Source organism: Carassius auratus, chromosome 24 (genome assembly GCF_003368295.1).
Source record: "Carassius auratus strain Wakin chromosome 24, ASM336829v1, whole genome shotgun sequence".
Classification (NCBI taxonomy): domain Eukaryota; kingdom Metazoa; phylum Chordata; class Actinopteri; order Cypriniformes; family Cyprinidae; genus Carassius; species Carassius auratus.
The window spans coordinates 4,642,094-4,657,994 of NC_039266.1; the positions used below are offsets into that span (position 1 = coordinate 4,642,094).

General features: G+C 36.9%; 1 protein-coding gene across 2 annotated transcripts in view; it reads right to left on the reverse strand.

Moving 5' to 3' along the window:
- The window catches only part of LOC113042158 (probable G-protein coupled receptor 158), a 112,777-nt gene that overhangs the window by 37,216 nt on the left and 59,660 nt on the right, over positions 1 to 15,901 (reverse strand). For both annotated transcript variants that reach the window (XM_026200763.1, XM_026200762.1), the window contains exons 3-5: positions 15,298 to 15,400; positions 9,678 to 9,907; positions 7,274 to 7,342 (exon numbers count right to left, since the gene is read on the reverse strand). In XM_026200763.1, the coding sequence (XP_026056548.1) occupies positions 7,274 to 7,342; positions 9,678 to 9,907; positions 15,298 to 15,400 (402 nt within the window). The remainder of the gene's footprint in view (positions 1 to 7,273; positions 7,343 to 9,677; positions 9,908 to 15,297; positions 15,401 to 15,901) is intronic.

The window sequence follows — 15,901 nt, forward strand, 5'->3', positions numbered from 1 at the left end:
CCCATTTGGTTTGTAATCTGTGAGAATGTCTGTGTGAACGTGTCTGGTGTAGGTGTGGGGAGTAGTTGGCTCCTCTTCCCCGCATTCAGGGCAGGAATAGGAGGTAATGGCTAGTGTTGTGTCCCCTGAGTCTTGAAGCGTGTAAATTACATCTAGTTTGGCCCCCACTGAGTCAAGAGTTCTCTCTCCGTCAGAGCCATGCACTGTTCCCTTCCCCGTCATCACCAAATCCACCGAGATATTTCTGATAACATTAGGTTAATAGGGATGTGACCTGTGCTTTGTGTGGGATAGAGAGAAAAAAGATGGGAAATACAGCAAGAGACATGATTGTGTTGTTAGTGTATGGTGTGTGTGTGTGTGTGTGTGTGTGTGTGTGTGTGTGTGTGTGTGTGTGTGTGTGTGTGTGTGTGTGTGTGTGTGTGTGTGTGTGTGTGTGTATATATATATATATATATATATATATATATATATATATATATATATATATATATATATATATATATATAGATACATATATAAATAAACAGACATTTTAGTTTTTTTTTACACCTGCAGCTAATTCTGGCTAAGAACCACAGGAAGTGCACATACACAACATTTCTTTGAGGAAAAAAATATATGTATATTCATATTCATATATTCATGACAAAAAAATAAAAAAATAAATAAATACTGATGCTCAAGAAGGCAACACAATGCATTAAGAGCTGGGGTGTGCAAACTTTTTGAATTGAATGAATAGGGTAACTAACAATCACCAATTTCTGTTTTCATTAATGTTTAAATGAAATATATGAAATTAAGATTGAAAGTAATCACTTAGGTAATCCAAAATACTTGTCAGATATAGCTATTTGATTACCACCCATTTAAAATGTAACTTTAATGAAATACTCATATTTTGTATTTTAATACTTAACTAAGTTACATTCCGTTACTCCCCAACCCTGCCCTATAGGCCATCCAAGATGTACATGAGGAATTAAGCATTACATCACTTGCTCACCAATGGATCCGCTGCAGTAAATGTGTGTGTGTGTGTGTGTGTGTGTGTGTGTGGGCATGTTTTTGTGACATATCAGGACACAACTCTGTATAATGACATGGGTATGACACAGGTATTAATTACAAGGAGAAGGTGACTTATGAGGACATAACCCATGTCCCCATTTTTCAAAACGCTTATAAATCATACAGAATGAGGTTTTTTGAGAAAGTAAAAATGCTTCCTGTGAGGGTTAGGGTTAGGGTTGGTGAAGGGCAATAGAATATACAATTTCTACATTATAAAAGCCATTACGCCTATGGGATGTCCCCATTTTTCACAAAAACAAACATGTGTGTGTGTGCGCGTGTGTGTGTGTGTATGAGAACCAAATCCATTATTAAGGCATTGTTTAAATTTGAACTGATGTTTCTGGCCAAAAATACTATCGAATAATAATGCATCCTCCAGTGAAAATGACCATCCACTGTTGACCCCTCACATCAAAATGTAACAACATATTTGTTTAGATCTTTTTTAGACTATTTTTACTTGTAAACAGTGCTTCATCAGTGCATATTTCAGACAAGATGTATTATCACTGGAGAAAGCAATATCATGGACATAAAACTCAAATTTTAGCCAGGAACAATGGTTTGAAGTTAAAATTGCTTTAATAATGAATCTGGTTTTCATAAACATGCTGCTTTTTCTCTCAAATGCATTAATTGACAGACTGTTGTCGTTGAATATTTGTGGATTATTGTGATTTGAACGCTTATTCTGACGGCACCCATTCACTGCAGAGGATATACTGTGTGCAAGTGATTCTATTCAACATGTTTATCTGTTGTGCTGAAGAATCAAACTCATCTTGGATGGCCTGAGGGCATTTTCTTTTGTAATTACAAATTATATATGTGTATATATATAATGTTTTTTTTTTTTTTTTTTTTTTGAAGAATATCATTTCTGCAGTAAGTGCTCCTTTTAAAAGTATGCTAAAGTGTACTTCTTTTTTTGCAGGGGTTGGTAACATAAGGCGCACAGACAGGAGAACGACGGGTGTCCTGTGATCCACTTAATCCACAGAAAGGCAGTGACATGGAGCGACCAAAAGCATAAGGCCACACCCCATCCTGTGCTGGTCAAAACGCACCAGAGCACAGCAGTGTGTTTGTCATTAGCCTCCCGATGGGCTGGGCTCCAGTGTCAGGATGGCAGCAGGCCATTAGAACACAAAGGTGACAGAAGTGGAAGACTGGAGACAGAGGAGGAATAAAAGGTAGAGACTGCTGGTGGAAAAGAAAGAGAGCCTAAGGTGAAGAATGTACCTATGAGGTACATGATATTCATGCTCTCACACAGATCGATGGAGGGTGGAAATGCTCAGCATGGAGGGAAGGTGTGTAAAACGTATGAGGGACTTGAAACACAAGGGAAGAATCACATCCCAATGGAGATAAATGAGAGAGATGCTTGAAAATGGGGAGATCCGCAAGTATTACAGGAGTAGATTACCCTCAAAATGAACATACTTTCATTATTTACTCATCCCCATGCCATTACACACCAGCAAGTATTCAGTGGAACACAAAATGAGAATCTATTCACAGATCTTTTTCCAAATAAAAAACTGTCCTGCAGCTAAGACCCTAGTTTCCATTAGTTCTCAATTTCTGGCTGAATAATGCAGCTAAGCTAATTATGGAATACCATAATTTTGGCACAGAGTTATCAGAAAAATATTACAAAATATCCTAATGGGATCATGTACTGTAGCTCTGAGAATTTTTTTTTTAAAGGGGGGGTGAAATGCTATTTCATGCATACTGAGTTTTTTACACTGTTAAAGAGTTGGATTCCCATGCTAAACATGGACAAAGTTTCAAAAATTAAGTTGTACGTTTGAAGGAGTATTTCTGGTCCAAAAATACTCCTTCCGGTTTGTCACAAGTTTCGGAAAGTTTTTTTCGAGTATGGCTCTGTGTGACGTTAGATGGAGCGGAATTTCCTTATATGGGTCCTAAGGGCACTTCTGCCGGAAGAGCTCGCGCTCCGGTATAGCAGAGCAATGAGAGCACAACAGACATTCACTGATCAGAGCGAGAGCGTCGCGAAATGTCACAAAAGGAGTGTGTTTTTGGTTGCCAGGGCAAGACAACCCTGCACAGATTACCAAAAGAGAAACAGCATTAAGGGACCAGTGGATGGAGTTTATTTTTACAGAGCATCAACGGAGTTGTGCAAGTGTTTGTGTTTGTTCCCCTGCATTTCGAAGATGCTTGTTTTACAAACAAGGCCCAGTTTGACGCCGGATTTGCACATTGCTTATTTCTTAAGGATAATGCAGTCCCAACGAAAAAGGGTCACGATCGTGTGTTGGAACTGCATGCGGTGAGTAAAACTGCTTCAAATATCTCTGTGTTGTTAACTTAACTATCGGCGTGTAAGCACATCAAGTAAACAACATGCGATGTTGTCATCAAACTGCACTTTCCACATGTACAGCTTAAAAAAAAAAAAAAAGACGACAAAGTGGAACTTAGTCATTTTCCAAAACCGCTAAGCAAATATATACAGTTTCAGTACGTTACATACCACATAGAGACTGATTGCTGATGCTGCTCTTGTTCAATATCAGCCTCTGGATCTGATTCTGGATCATAAATATATGCTGAATCTTACTGTTAGTCATGGTTTGTTTTGGTTGGTTTTGTCCTCACGGTAATGTCACAGCTTCCAGACGCGCTCAACCCAAAAGCCTACTGGCGCTCGTGATTCTTTAGCTCCGCCCACACGTCACGCCTCCAGCCACTCGTGTTTTTTCGGGAAAAATCGGTACAGACTATCTTTCTCTTATGAATATAATAAAACTAAAGACTTTTTGGAGTTATGAAGGATGCAGTACTACTCTATAGGTACTCAAGATTAACAAGATATTGAGTGAAAATGAGCATTTCACCCCCCCTTTAACAAATACACTCTTTAAGATGACCCGTTGCCACAACTTAAATAAAGGCATGGGTGCAGATTGTCTGGTAACTCTCTGTATTTTATCTCTTTCCTTGGTATTGACAAGATTTTTCAACATTTACGGCACAACGCTTCCCAGCCATTGACGTTATTCCAGCAGTCTGTTTTCACTGCTAGGGGGCCGCTCTTCTGAAATACTTCTGCAATACACAGGAAGAAGATGACCTGTGTAAACCAGAAGGATCATGATCATGATCAAAAATTCAACAGCATCTGAATCAAAATAGCGTAATGACACAGAGAAAATTGCTGATAAGAGGTTGTTCGAAAGTGGATTTTATTGATAAAAATAGCAAAGTTGGACCACAATGACCAATACCGATTAATTAACCGATAGTTTTTAAAATGGATACTGAACAAAAATGTAATTAGTGCTTTACTAAAAAAAAAAGTTATTACATTGACTACCTGGTCTCATGGCAAAAACGTACCACTTTTTCGCAAGACGCGAAATACCTACCAATAAGTACATATCTTGGTACGTCCTGATATTGCTGAGTTAGATGTGTTCCTAGGTCAACATATTTTGTTGACCCTGGAAGAACATTTTACTCAAACAATGTAGGCTTGACCATATCCCTACACCTAAACCTAACCTTAACCATGAGTAATCCCTAAAATCAGAGGAAATGATAGATGAATGACACTGATGTACAAACACCAAACAGTGATCGTAAGCGTAAACTTCACAAAATCTATAAACTGGTTCTTCAAATCCGATTTGTTAATCACAATGTTGTTCCAGGGTCAACAAAGATGTTGTCCCAGGAACATGTCTCACTTGGTAAAATCAGGTTCTGCATCACTGCAGTTTCCAAAATAAATGAACACTAGAAGCAATAAAACTGAAACCTTTTATTTTATAGTTATTATTAATTTGTTTCAATTATACGTAAATACGTAAAAATGGTGTTGCAGAAAAGTTCCCAGAAGTACGGATTTTTATGAGACCAGGTTTTATATTGACCATTAAAGTTATTCATAGTTTATTAACTAATGTCAACAGAAGGAACTTAAAAATGTAAAATTGTACTAGTAACAGTAAATGTTGAAATTAATACACTTTAAGCTGGCAACTTAAAAACTGGAAAATTATACATTATACAATGTAAAACCTGAGAAGTTACCAGAAGTTGAAGCTTTTAGGCATTGGCAGCTAATGTGACTTAAAAAATGATACGCTTTAGAAGTGGAGTATAAAGAAAATCTGTGGATGGTTCAAAATTAAACAACACAGGTAACACGTTAATTTTGCTTGGCCAGGGATGAACAATCTGCCAAAAATGTGTGTATGTGTGTGTGTGTGTGTGTGTGTGTGTGTGCACATGTAATTCGGTTTTCCCTCTCTCTCGCTCCACATCCCCCGCCTTATTCCAGACGCCGTGGAGTGAAGTTATTGCATGTGACATGCTCAGCAGTAGGAGAGGGGTGCAAGCTGAAAAAATTGCATTACTCCACAAAGCAGAATGCCAAGGGAACAAGATGAGATACATCTCTGCTTCTTGATAACACTAGAATTATTTAAAGTAGAAGAGGGGGAGAAGGAGTTGAGAATATTTTCCAGTCTATATTTAGATTGGGAGCAATAGCAGCAGAACAGACAGGCAGAGCTTCTATCTGCTTCAGATGAGCTACATGGTGGGCCGTGAGCGGGCAGATCTATCTGTCTCTGAGCTGCAGATTAAACCACAAACTGAATCAGAGGGAAAATGCAGCTCTAAAAGAACACACACATTCTCATAGGCTACATGTAAACTGCTGAACCATATGCACAGATCTAATATTTTGACACCTAGGTGATATTTTCTTCTGTCTTACAATATTCACTTTAAACTACACAGTTGCTTTTAAGGGCAAGTCCTTAAATAAATGTTAACTGAAAAAAAAAACTATATATATATATATATATATATATATATATATATATATATATATATATATATATATATATATATATATATATCAGTGCTGGGCAATGATTAATCGCGATTAATCACATCCAAAATAATAATTGGGTTCGTAATACTGTGTATATTTATTATGCATACATAAATGCACACATGCATGTATATATTTAAGATTTTATTTATGTTTATATATTAAATACATTTATATAAAAAATAATTCTACGGATATAAATTTATACATATAAATATTTCCTAAATATAATAATATAATAAATATACAAAGCACACACACACACACATATTATTTATATATTAGTACTTTTATTTATTATTGCTTACATTTTTATATTATTTTATTCCAGCTAGTTTAACTTTTTGTTTGACTTGATGTATTAAAATAATTAAAATGGAAATTATAAATGAAAAAAAAAATACTTTGGACTGTAGTGTAGACTATAGTGGCCAAAATATCATTAAAAAAAAAATCATAAACTGGTACTTTTCTAAAAAATAAAAATAAGAATAAAAAAATACAGATGAAGGCATTTGTTTTCTATGCACTGGGAATTACGGTCACACAAAGAGCGATTAAATGGCTAAAATGCTCCTCCACCATCATTCCAAAATCATCTCAGATTATTACTTTCCAGGACCTTGTATGTGCTAATTGCTTTAATTACAAGCTTCTAAATCAGTTCACTTTAATTACATTTACCCTTCCATGTTAAGACAAGTCCACAGTTTCCTGTGAATGCCACTAAACTGCAATTACTGTGAGCCAAAAGGCGTTGCTGAATAAAGCACATAATGACATCTGTCTAAATCAATATTTCATCGACACATGGACACAAGAGATTATCCATCAGTGAAATATCTCAACCTTTATTTTATCCTGCATTGCTTCAGTGCATATTTAGCTCCATGTGCAATGCCAACAACTGAATCGTTCTATAATGTCAAACCTTTGGAATTGTGACTTTTGCTATATTGATATGTTCCTGAATCAACAAGCTGAGCCCTAACAAAAATCCATAACATCAGTGAATGCAGCATTGATGTAAATGCTGTGGACTGACTTTATTCTTATTCTTACACGCATCGTGCAAAAATTACCAGATTTAACAGCATTACATGGCATGAGTCCATAGAGCGCAACTCAAAATGATCCCAGAACATTTCTTTAATGCTTAAATTAGTGCCATTAAAAAGACATTCTCCATCTAATGGCAACGTTACATTGCACTACAAGTCTAAGGATATTAGTCACCAAAGTGCCATTAATTTGAACACACCTAAAGTAATAAAGTACATAATAAAAATTACTGTGATCTTTAACGCTTACCGGAAAGTACAGGAGGAGTGCTCCAAACAAGATGGCCTCTAACAGGATGAGTCCTGATGCTCTGATACTCTGAAACACATCAAAAACAACATCACATTGGAAAACCTCTCTCTTTAGACTATTCTCTTACTAGAAATGGGTCATTGGAAAGCCATTCGTTTGTGACTACTGTATAATTTATCCCTTTGTGCACAAATGCGTTTTCCTTGGACTATTCTAATGTGTTCATCTTTGTTCTCTTCAGACTGATGCCTTGCCCTTGAACAAACCTGCTCTGTTTAACATTCACTCAACATTTACTCGATTTAATTGTAATCAACATTGTGTGCAATCCCCGTTATCTATATATAAAAAAAAAAACATTGATAATACTTTATTTTAATAGTCCACTTTAGACATTCTACTAACTTTGTGTAACTTAGTAACAGATCCATCATTTCAAAGCATGAAATTAACATGAATGAACATTTATTTCAACCATGGAGAGACGTCAATACACAATATTTTTCAAGTTTAGGTCGACCGATGTTAATCTACTTTCCTGTCCTGATGGATTCGGCGTTGTGATTGGTCAGATCGCCTGCCAATCAAGGTTTTTGTGAACGGTCAACTGCAGTTCTTAGTGAAGATGGCACTAAAATGTCGCAATGACAAAAACTACAGTGAATACTGCACTAAATTAATGTTACAAATAAGTTACGATATTGATGTTTCATCCCTGGTGTAAATAAAATGGGACACACGTTTAATTGATAAATGCTATCTCAGGGTAGGAAAACTTAAATACTAATCAATGAAAATATGAAAAAAGTGGTCACATTACCCACAGGTTTTATTTGTATTAATTACCGTATTTTCAGTACTATAAGTCACACTTTTTTTCATAGTTTGGCTGGTCCTGTGACTTATAGTCAGGTGCGACTTATTTATCAAAATTAATTTGACATGAACCGAGAGAAATGAACCAAGAAGAAAACATTACCGTCTCCAGCCGCCAGAGGGCGCTCTATGCTGCTCAGTGCTCCTGTAGTCTACACTGAAAGCATAGTGCGCCCTCTCGCGGCTGGAGACGGTAATGTTTTCTCTTGGTTCTTGGCTCTAAATAAATGCGACTTATAGTCCAGCGCGACTTATATATGTTTTTTTCCTCATCATGACGTATTTTTGGACTGATGCTACTTATACTCGGGTGCAACTTATTGTGCGAAAAATACAGTATTAGATTTTTTGCTCTCGCTCTCTCTCTAGGTGTGTCACTGTGGCATATATATGTCATCTGGCTCAGGTATGTCTCCTTTAAAGCAGAAAAAATTAGAATTCCATTAAGAGGCAACAGGTGAGCTGTCAAATGCTTTCTGAAATCAAATGGCCAATAGAAAGCACTTGACAGCGTGAGCTGAAACAGAACAGAATTTCTAATCCTAACTCTGTCGCTTTCATTTAGACTTCTCCAGCATTTATGGATCGCTTTCAGGCAGCGCCCAGACGAAGCATGCTACCAGAGTAAATTAAAATGCTGGCACTATCAAAACTGAGTGCCCAGCCTAAACGGCGCCTCACTGCAGGGATTAATGAACCTTCCTCGCAGTCAGTGTGAATCCAGTCTACTATTACTCAGGCCAAAGTCTGCATGTCTGCTCAAGCTGAGACAGAGTAGCATGTGCGGCATACGCTTCTGAAATACTCTCTATATAATGTCCTAATTATAGTAAGGAGCTGTCCAGATTTTTAATCTGTACAGACTCCTCCTGAGAAAGAAAAAAAAAATCTTAATGAACCTATAATTAACAGAGAGACAATAATGAGTTTGGACATGTTATTAACTGACATCATCGAAGAGAAGGTCAGTGTTAAACTTCAAGTTGAAATGAATCATGCTGGCATATGCCATAAGTGACAGAAACCACGAAACCTGCTCAAACGAACGAAAAAAGAAATGCTTTTGTTAGTGATTAGAATTGATTTGGAACTAAACCTGTTTTTGTTAATTACTATCGTATAGGTGAAACATTCTTTTCAAACGCAGTCACGATTTTAGCACCATTCACCATTTATGCTTGTGGTGGCACTCAATGGACCTTTCGCTTTGAATGTCTCGTAAAGCATGCAAGAAGCAAAGAAAAATTATTTTGCTGAAATGTAGCCACAAGCATGCATTTCCAATAAACCTGGTTTGCACAATATAGATTACACTTGCAACTCTAGTGTATCTCAAAACCATCTGCTTTTTAATGTAACAGGGAATAAAATGTCAACTAACGTGTATAATACTGTACACTCGGCGTACGAGTGACTAATTGTAATGTAACTCAGCATGGAAACACCCCGGTGTCAATAAGAACAGGATGTGCTTCACGGAAACAATTGCCATCTTAATTAGCTCCCTCCGGCAGCACACGCTCACCTTGTTCCTGCGGAAATGGTAGAGCAGCACCATAATGATGAAATCCACCAGCATGCACAAGCCCTGGAAGGAGAGCACCGCCATACGCAGGGCGCCGTCACCCCGGGCCACACAGGGCGTGTCGTCCTTGCAGAAAGCGCAGCCTTCTTGGCAGGGCAGACAGTGACTGGAACTTTCTGGAACATCCCTGTAATGTGGCAAACTCTCCTTGCGCTTCCCAGTTTCTTTCCCTGGAAAACAAATCAAATAATATTACACAATGTTCATGTAATGCATCACTCTTCATTACATTTCAGTTGCTGTTTCTTAACACTTGCATACATTTGCATACATTATAATCACACCAACAAAAAAGCGCAAACAGTCGTGAAATTAGCAGCACAGACGTGACATTTAGAGCGGTCCAGCCCACCCTCCCCTCCAGTCATTGGTGGTCTCATCAGTAGGCAGCTCACACCGTTTCATGTGCTAGCCAGGGTGGATGGGTGTGTACACACCATCTGGGCCGTCACTTTGATGCACCAGTTGTTTCAGCCTCAGTTACAAATTGCACATATTTTTATGATGACAATTTCATGCTATTCAATAGTTTTACTTTCTCTTAAAATCCAGCAGTGATGTGAGTTTAATGGCAGTCTGTGATTACCCACACTGCAAGATAATATAGAAAAAGTAGATTTTAATGGTATAGGGCCCTATCTTGCACCCAGCGCAATTGACTTTGTACACTGACGCATGTGTCATTCCTATTTTGCACCCGCGCAAAGCGCACTTTTCCCTCCACAGAAGCACGTCGCTAAACTAGTGAATGAACTTGCGCTCCCTGGGCGGTTCAGTGCAAAAAAGGAGGCGTGTTCCGGCGCAAACAATCCCTGATGCTATTTTGCTGTTCCATTAAACAATTGCGCCACTGACCAGAAAAAAACTAGTTTAAAGTCAGTGGCGCGTTGCGCGTTGTTCATTATGCTATTTTAAGGGCGCATGCTTGATAATGTATAGCGTGCACAACGCGCATACACTTTGCTCATGTAATCTACACAGATGCAACAGTTATTTTTGCAAATCATAAATTGTTACACTAAAAAATATTAACACGTGAGATGACGGAAATCATTGTGGTGCATAGCAGTCAACCCTCCCGTTTTTTCTGGGTTTCTCACATATTTTAGGTCTTTTCCCGGTGTCTTCCCGTTTTAGTATTTTCCCGTAAAATATCCCGTAATTTTACACTATGTGTTAACTCAGAACACGCATCTATCTGTGTCTGTGAAGTGGCTTGCACTTGGGTTGCTTGACCTCCAGTACAGCAGGTGGCAGTAGCTTAGGCTACCATCGAAGAATAAGACAGTTACAGCGGCGCCAGCAGGCGGGAGGAAGAGGGAAAAAGTAGCGGGAAGTGAACTTCGAGAGAGTAGACGAGTGTGATGTGCGATGATGGATTAGGACGCCGAATGCCAAAATCACTGAATTAATCACCAACCAAAATTATGCCGATATTTGAATAAATGGGAGTCCACCTTCCACTACCTGACAAGCAGCCATGTAGGTCCAAATAATGCCTACTGCAAAATTTGTCGTTGTCAGGAAAAACAACGTTTCTCAGCACAAAATTATTATTAATATTAAATTATTATTAATATTACCTTGTTCATAAATAAATCACTTTTAACATATCAATTGGTCTGTCATTCTTTAATATATATTGTGTAGTTATAAACTCTTTAGACTGTTAATGATTAGTGCTTTTTTTTAAGTTTGTGGATAAGAATCGTGTAAAAACAAAAAAAATCCCTTATTTTTGGGATGGATTCCGGGAAATGTCCCTTATTTTCAATGTTCAATGTTGACAGCTATGTTGTGGTGTGCCACGAAGATGTGAAAAAATAGGCATAAATCTAGCTTACAAATTATTCAGGCTAATTGTAGTAATTAAGGATCAGACCTGTTGGCCAAATAGTGGCAAGACATATGTGTATATAAGGACATCTGACAAATTTTGGCTATTTCCTCCCACGCCTGTTTAACCAACGCTATTTTGGGTGGGTTTCTCCCATCCCCATACAACACAACTTCTCTGTCTTACACTGCTCTTACCAGAACATCAGTCTCATCGGCTGTGAACCGCTCCTGGCGTGCGCCTGGTAAATACGTCATAATAATAGCAATCTATAATGGAACTTGCGCACCTGCTTTTAAAGGGAATGTTGGATGAAGCTCTGATTGGTTTATTTCACGTTACGCCCAAACCACACCTATGAATAATGAAGCTACTTCAGACCAACCCATTTTAGATTTGCGCCGGGCACCAGAGCCATTTATCCCGCCGGGAAAATATCAACAGCGCCGAGACCCGCCCACAAACTTACTTGCGCTTCGCGCTTTGACACTTGCGTTTCAGATCGTTAAAATAGGGCCCATAGTGTGTAATGTTTTCTATGCAACGATATGTTGCAAGGTCATGAGTTTGAATCCCTATGCATGAACAGAAAAAGTCTGACTGAAAAAGTTGCTTTAGACGAAGAGGTCTGCCAGATATAAATGTACAAAAATATATTTTCTACTATCTTGAACCAGAAAACAATTACTTGTGAATTTTGACAGTCACTTACGGGCACATTTGCTGCCAGCGCAACATACAGTAGTTTTTACTATTTTTTGTTAGGATAGGGCAATCTTTGGCCAAAATACAACTATTTGAAAATCTGGAATCTATAAACATTTCACATTTGCAGTCTAGTAGTTGGGAAGTTTCTCCCAAGGTTATGAAACCCTTTTAATCCTCTTATCCTGTGCTCATATTCATGTTTTAGATGGTCACAGAATCACTGAAAATTGTGTAAAGTTGTTTCAGCATTTGAGGGGGAAAATGTCAAATAAAAAAACAAAAATGATGTGCAGTGCTAGAGCAGTTATGTAAACAGGTTGCATGCTGTGTTTGTTCATTCAAAGGTACTGACAGTCCAAATATGCAAAAACTGCAATTTATACCAAGGATTAATGGTTAACTGTTAAAGTGTGAAACGGGACACAACATAACCCAGAATTCTGTTTACCTGTGATCACCCAGGGTTAACTATTTCAAGTGCAAAAGCCTTTGTGTGTGTGTGTGTGTGTGTGTGTGTTTTTCACGAAAGGAACAATCATACAGGTTTAGAACATGAGGGACCACCTTTTCATTTTAGGTGACATGTTCCTTTAAGGTTATTTTACATGACATATGGAATAAAAATGTAACTGATGATATGAATATACATATTATATATATATATATATTAGGGCTGTCAAAAATAGCGCGTTAACGACGTTAATTAGTTGTTTGTTGTTAATTACGTCAAATTTTTCAACGCATTTCACGCATGCGCAGTGTGACAAATTATTCAGGTCAGGAAAGTCTCGTCGATCAATGAATTCTCAAGATAGTAAAAAAACAGCGGCGAGCGCTGCGACGAAAACACAGAAGAAGCTTAAGGTTTTACCCCAGTTACTCTCAAATACATTCATGCCAAGCTCGATAAACAGAGATGACTTTGGTAGTTGATACGCTGGAGCTTCTTCCTGTTATAGCGTCCTGTGTTTCACACAGCGCATGCGCAGAACGCATACATGCAATGCAGCGAAAATTTACAGCAGTTTGGAAAAGCATGTGCATTTTTACTTGGTTTTACTGGCACTTGAAGCCTTCAGAACGTGAAAATATCGATCCTAAAGTATTGTGGCAGAGCAAATGAACACCTCCCAAAAACAAGAGTGTCCAGAGTGCTGCTTATGTGATGGTGGCGCATGTTTGTGTTTCTGAGTTCATTCTTTCGAGTTTCTCTATGCATAATTTCATAGATATGTGGCTATATTTAACCACTGGTTCACCTAAAACTCTTACACTATGTGTAGTTAAATGGCATGGTTTGATATAGTGCTCAGGTAAATTTGATCTAAGTAAATGTAAATACACTTTTGAAATTCAGAATAAAAGAACCACATATTGATGAATCAATACATGAAAATTATGTATCTGTGTCCTGTTATTTATCTTTTGGTATGCATTTCAGAAAACAAAAATGGTTAGTATTCAGGTGTAATTGCAAATAGTGATTAATCCTGATTAATCCACTGAAAATTCTGATTAATTTGATTAAAAATGTTAATCATTTGACAGCCCTAATATATATATATATATATATACAAATGATTGCATTCTTATCATAAACCGGGATAATAAAGGCCTGTAAGACGTCAACATTATTTATCCAGAAAACTGAAGGCATAATGGCTCAGTGGAGCAGATAAAAGAGAAACACACAGAAGACGGCCAACTTCTCCCAGGAACACACTTATCAGAGATCACTGGAGGAGATCCAGAGATGAGCTATCACAGATGGAGGACCTGTGGTGATGTCCACATATCTGTCTGCCTCTCTACCTCTCTGCACAGTATGGAAGGAATATAGCTTTACAATCTGTTCCTAAAGTTTCTGACTTTCACCACAACTACAAACTCATAGCAAAACGGTTCAGTAATCCAGAATGCGGACTGATTTTATGGTGCCTTTCTATTGGTCATATACAGAGTTTGTCCTTTTGCAGGAGCTTGACATCTGTCAATTTAAGGAATACAGCTCCAGTTGTGGAAAAGAGTATACCAATTATTTTGATGATTAAAAATTCAGTTAACAGTACTGTGAAATATATAATGCTGCAATTTAAAAGAGCTGTCTTCTATGTGAATATATAGTAAAATGTAATTTATTCCTGTGATCAGAGCTGAATTATTCCTCAAGTCTTCAGTGTCACATGATCCTTCAGAAATCATTCTAATAGGCTGATTTGCTGCTCAAGGTATATTTGTAGCAATAGCCAAAAATACATTTATGAGTCAAAATTATTAATATTTATTTTATGCCAAAAATCATTCATGTTCTTTAAATGAGAACAATTATGCCAAAAATAAAAACAATTATTAATAATTGATCACAAATAATAACTGATAATAATTAAGCATCAAATTAAGCAGCATTCAAATGTTTTCTGAAGGGACACTGAAAATTGAGATTTACAACATTCCAGAGTAAGACTGAGAATGATTTTTATAGATTTTTAAACGTTTTCTTAGACATGTGAAATCACAGAAGAATGCCTACATAGAGATATAGACATTAACTCTTATCTCATGTCTGTTAAAAACTGCTTAGTTTTGTTCATTGTGTCGAATAACGTATATGGCATTAAAATCTGAGAAATTTGAAAAGAACAGTAGCAGTTTGCATTCCTGTAAAGTACTCTCTGTTGTTTAACTTTTTTAAATATTAAATATTTAAATATTTTAAATATTTCTGAATTGTCTCGTCATGTTTAGCTGCTTACATCTTACCTCAGCTCGCATTCAAGTCTCACACAACTCAGTGTCTGTGAACAGTAAATCCCACCTTCTACACTTTGATTGGCTATTTCAAACATTTTGACATTGACGAGTGATTTTGAGCTGCACTGAGCCGGAGCACACCAAATAAATTAGATTTTTTTTTAATTAAGTCAGCAGTACGGGCCATTCGATTGCCGGAAATTACAAGTTTTCTTCAAAAACAATACACATACACTAATCATAACATTTAAACATACAACTTACTTTTAAAGCCATTGACTGCAACTCTGCTTGGATGATAAAAGCCACTTTTGCAGTGACATTTATACTTGTCCAGCACAAATCCATGACCTGGGATTGGCAAACACTGTGGAAAAAAGAGAGAGGATGGAAATATCAAAACTGTAAAATCAGGAGGCAAGAAAATACACATGGGAAAAAGAGATTCAAGAAGTAAAGAGAAAATAATAATAATTACAAGAAAAATTTTAATCATTTGCAAAATTTACTAGCAATTTATAAGCAAAAATAGATTCAAATGTAAATCCTACATCATTCATTGAATCACTTTCAGTATATGTATATTTATTTGGTGATGAAAAAAAAGTGTTAAAGATGCTTTCAGTATATTCTTCAGAAATAAACAAAGTAATCAACAATTGGAAATGTCATTTTTTAAAAGTTGCAAATGAGGTTTCAAAACAAATATAGCACCTACTAGCAATATGAGATATTATACTAAATATACTGTAGTACATGCTACAAAGTTCCACACCAAATCTAGTGCATACTAGCAATATGCAATATTTCTGTCACTAGTAATATAATACTTGCTATATTCACACTAGAAAATGCTTTTTTTATGGTT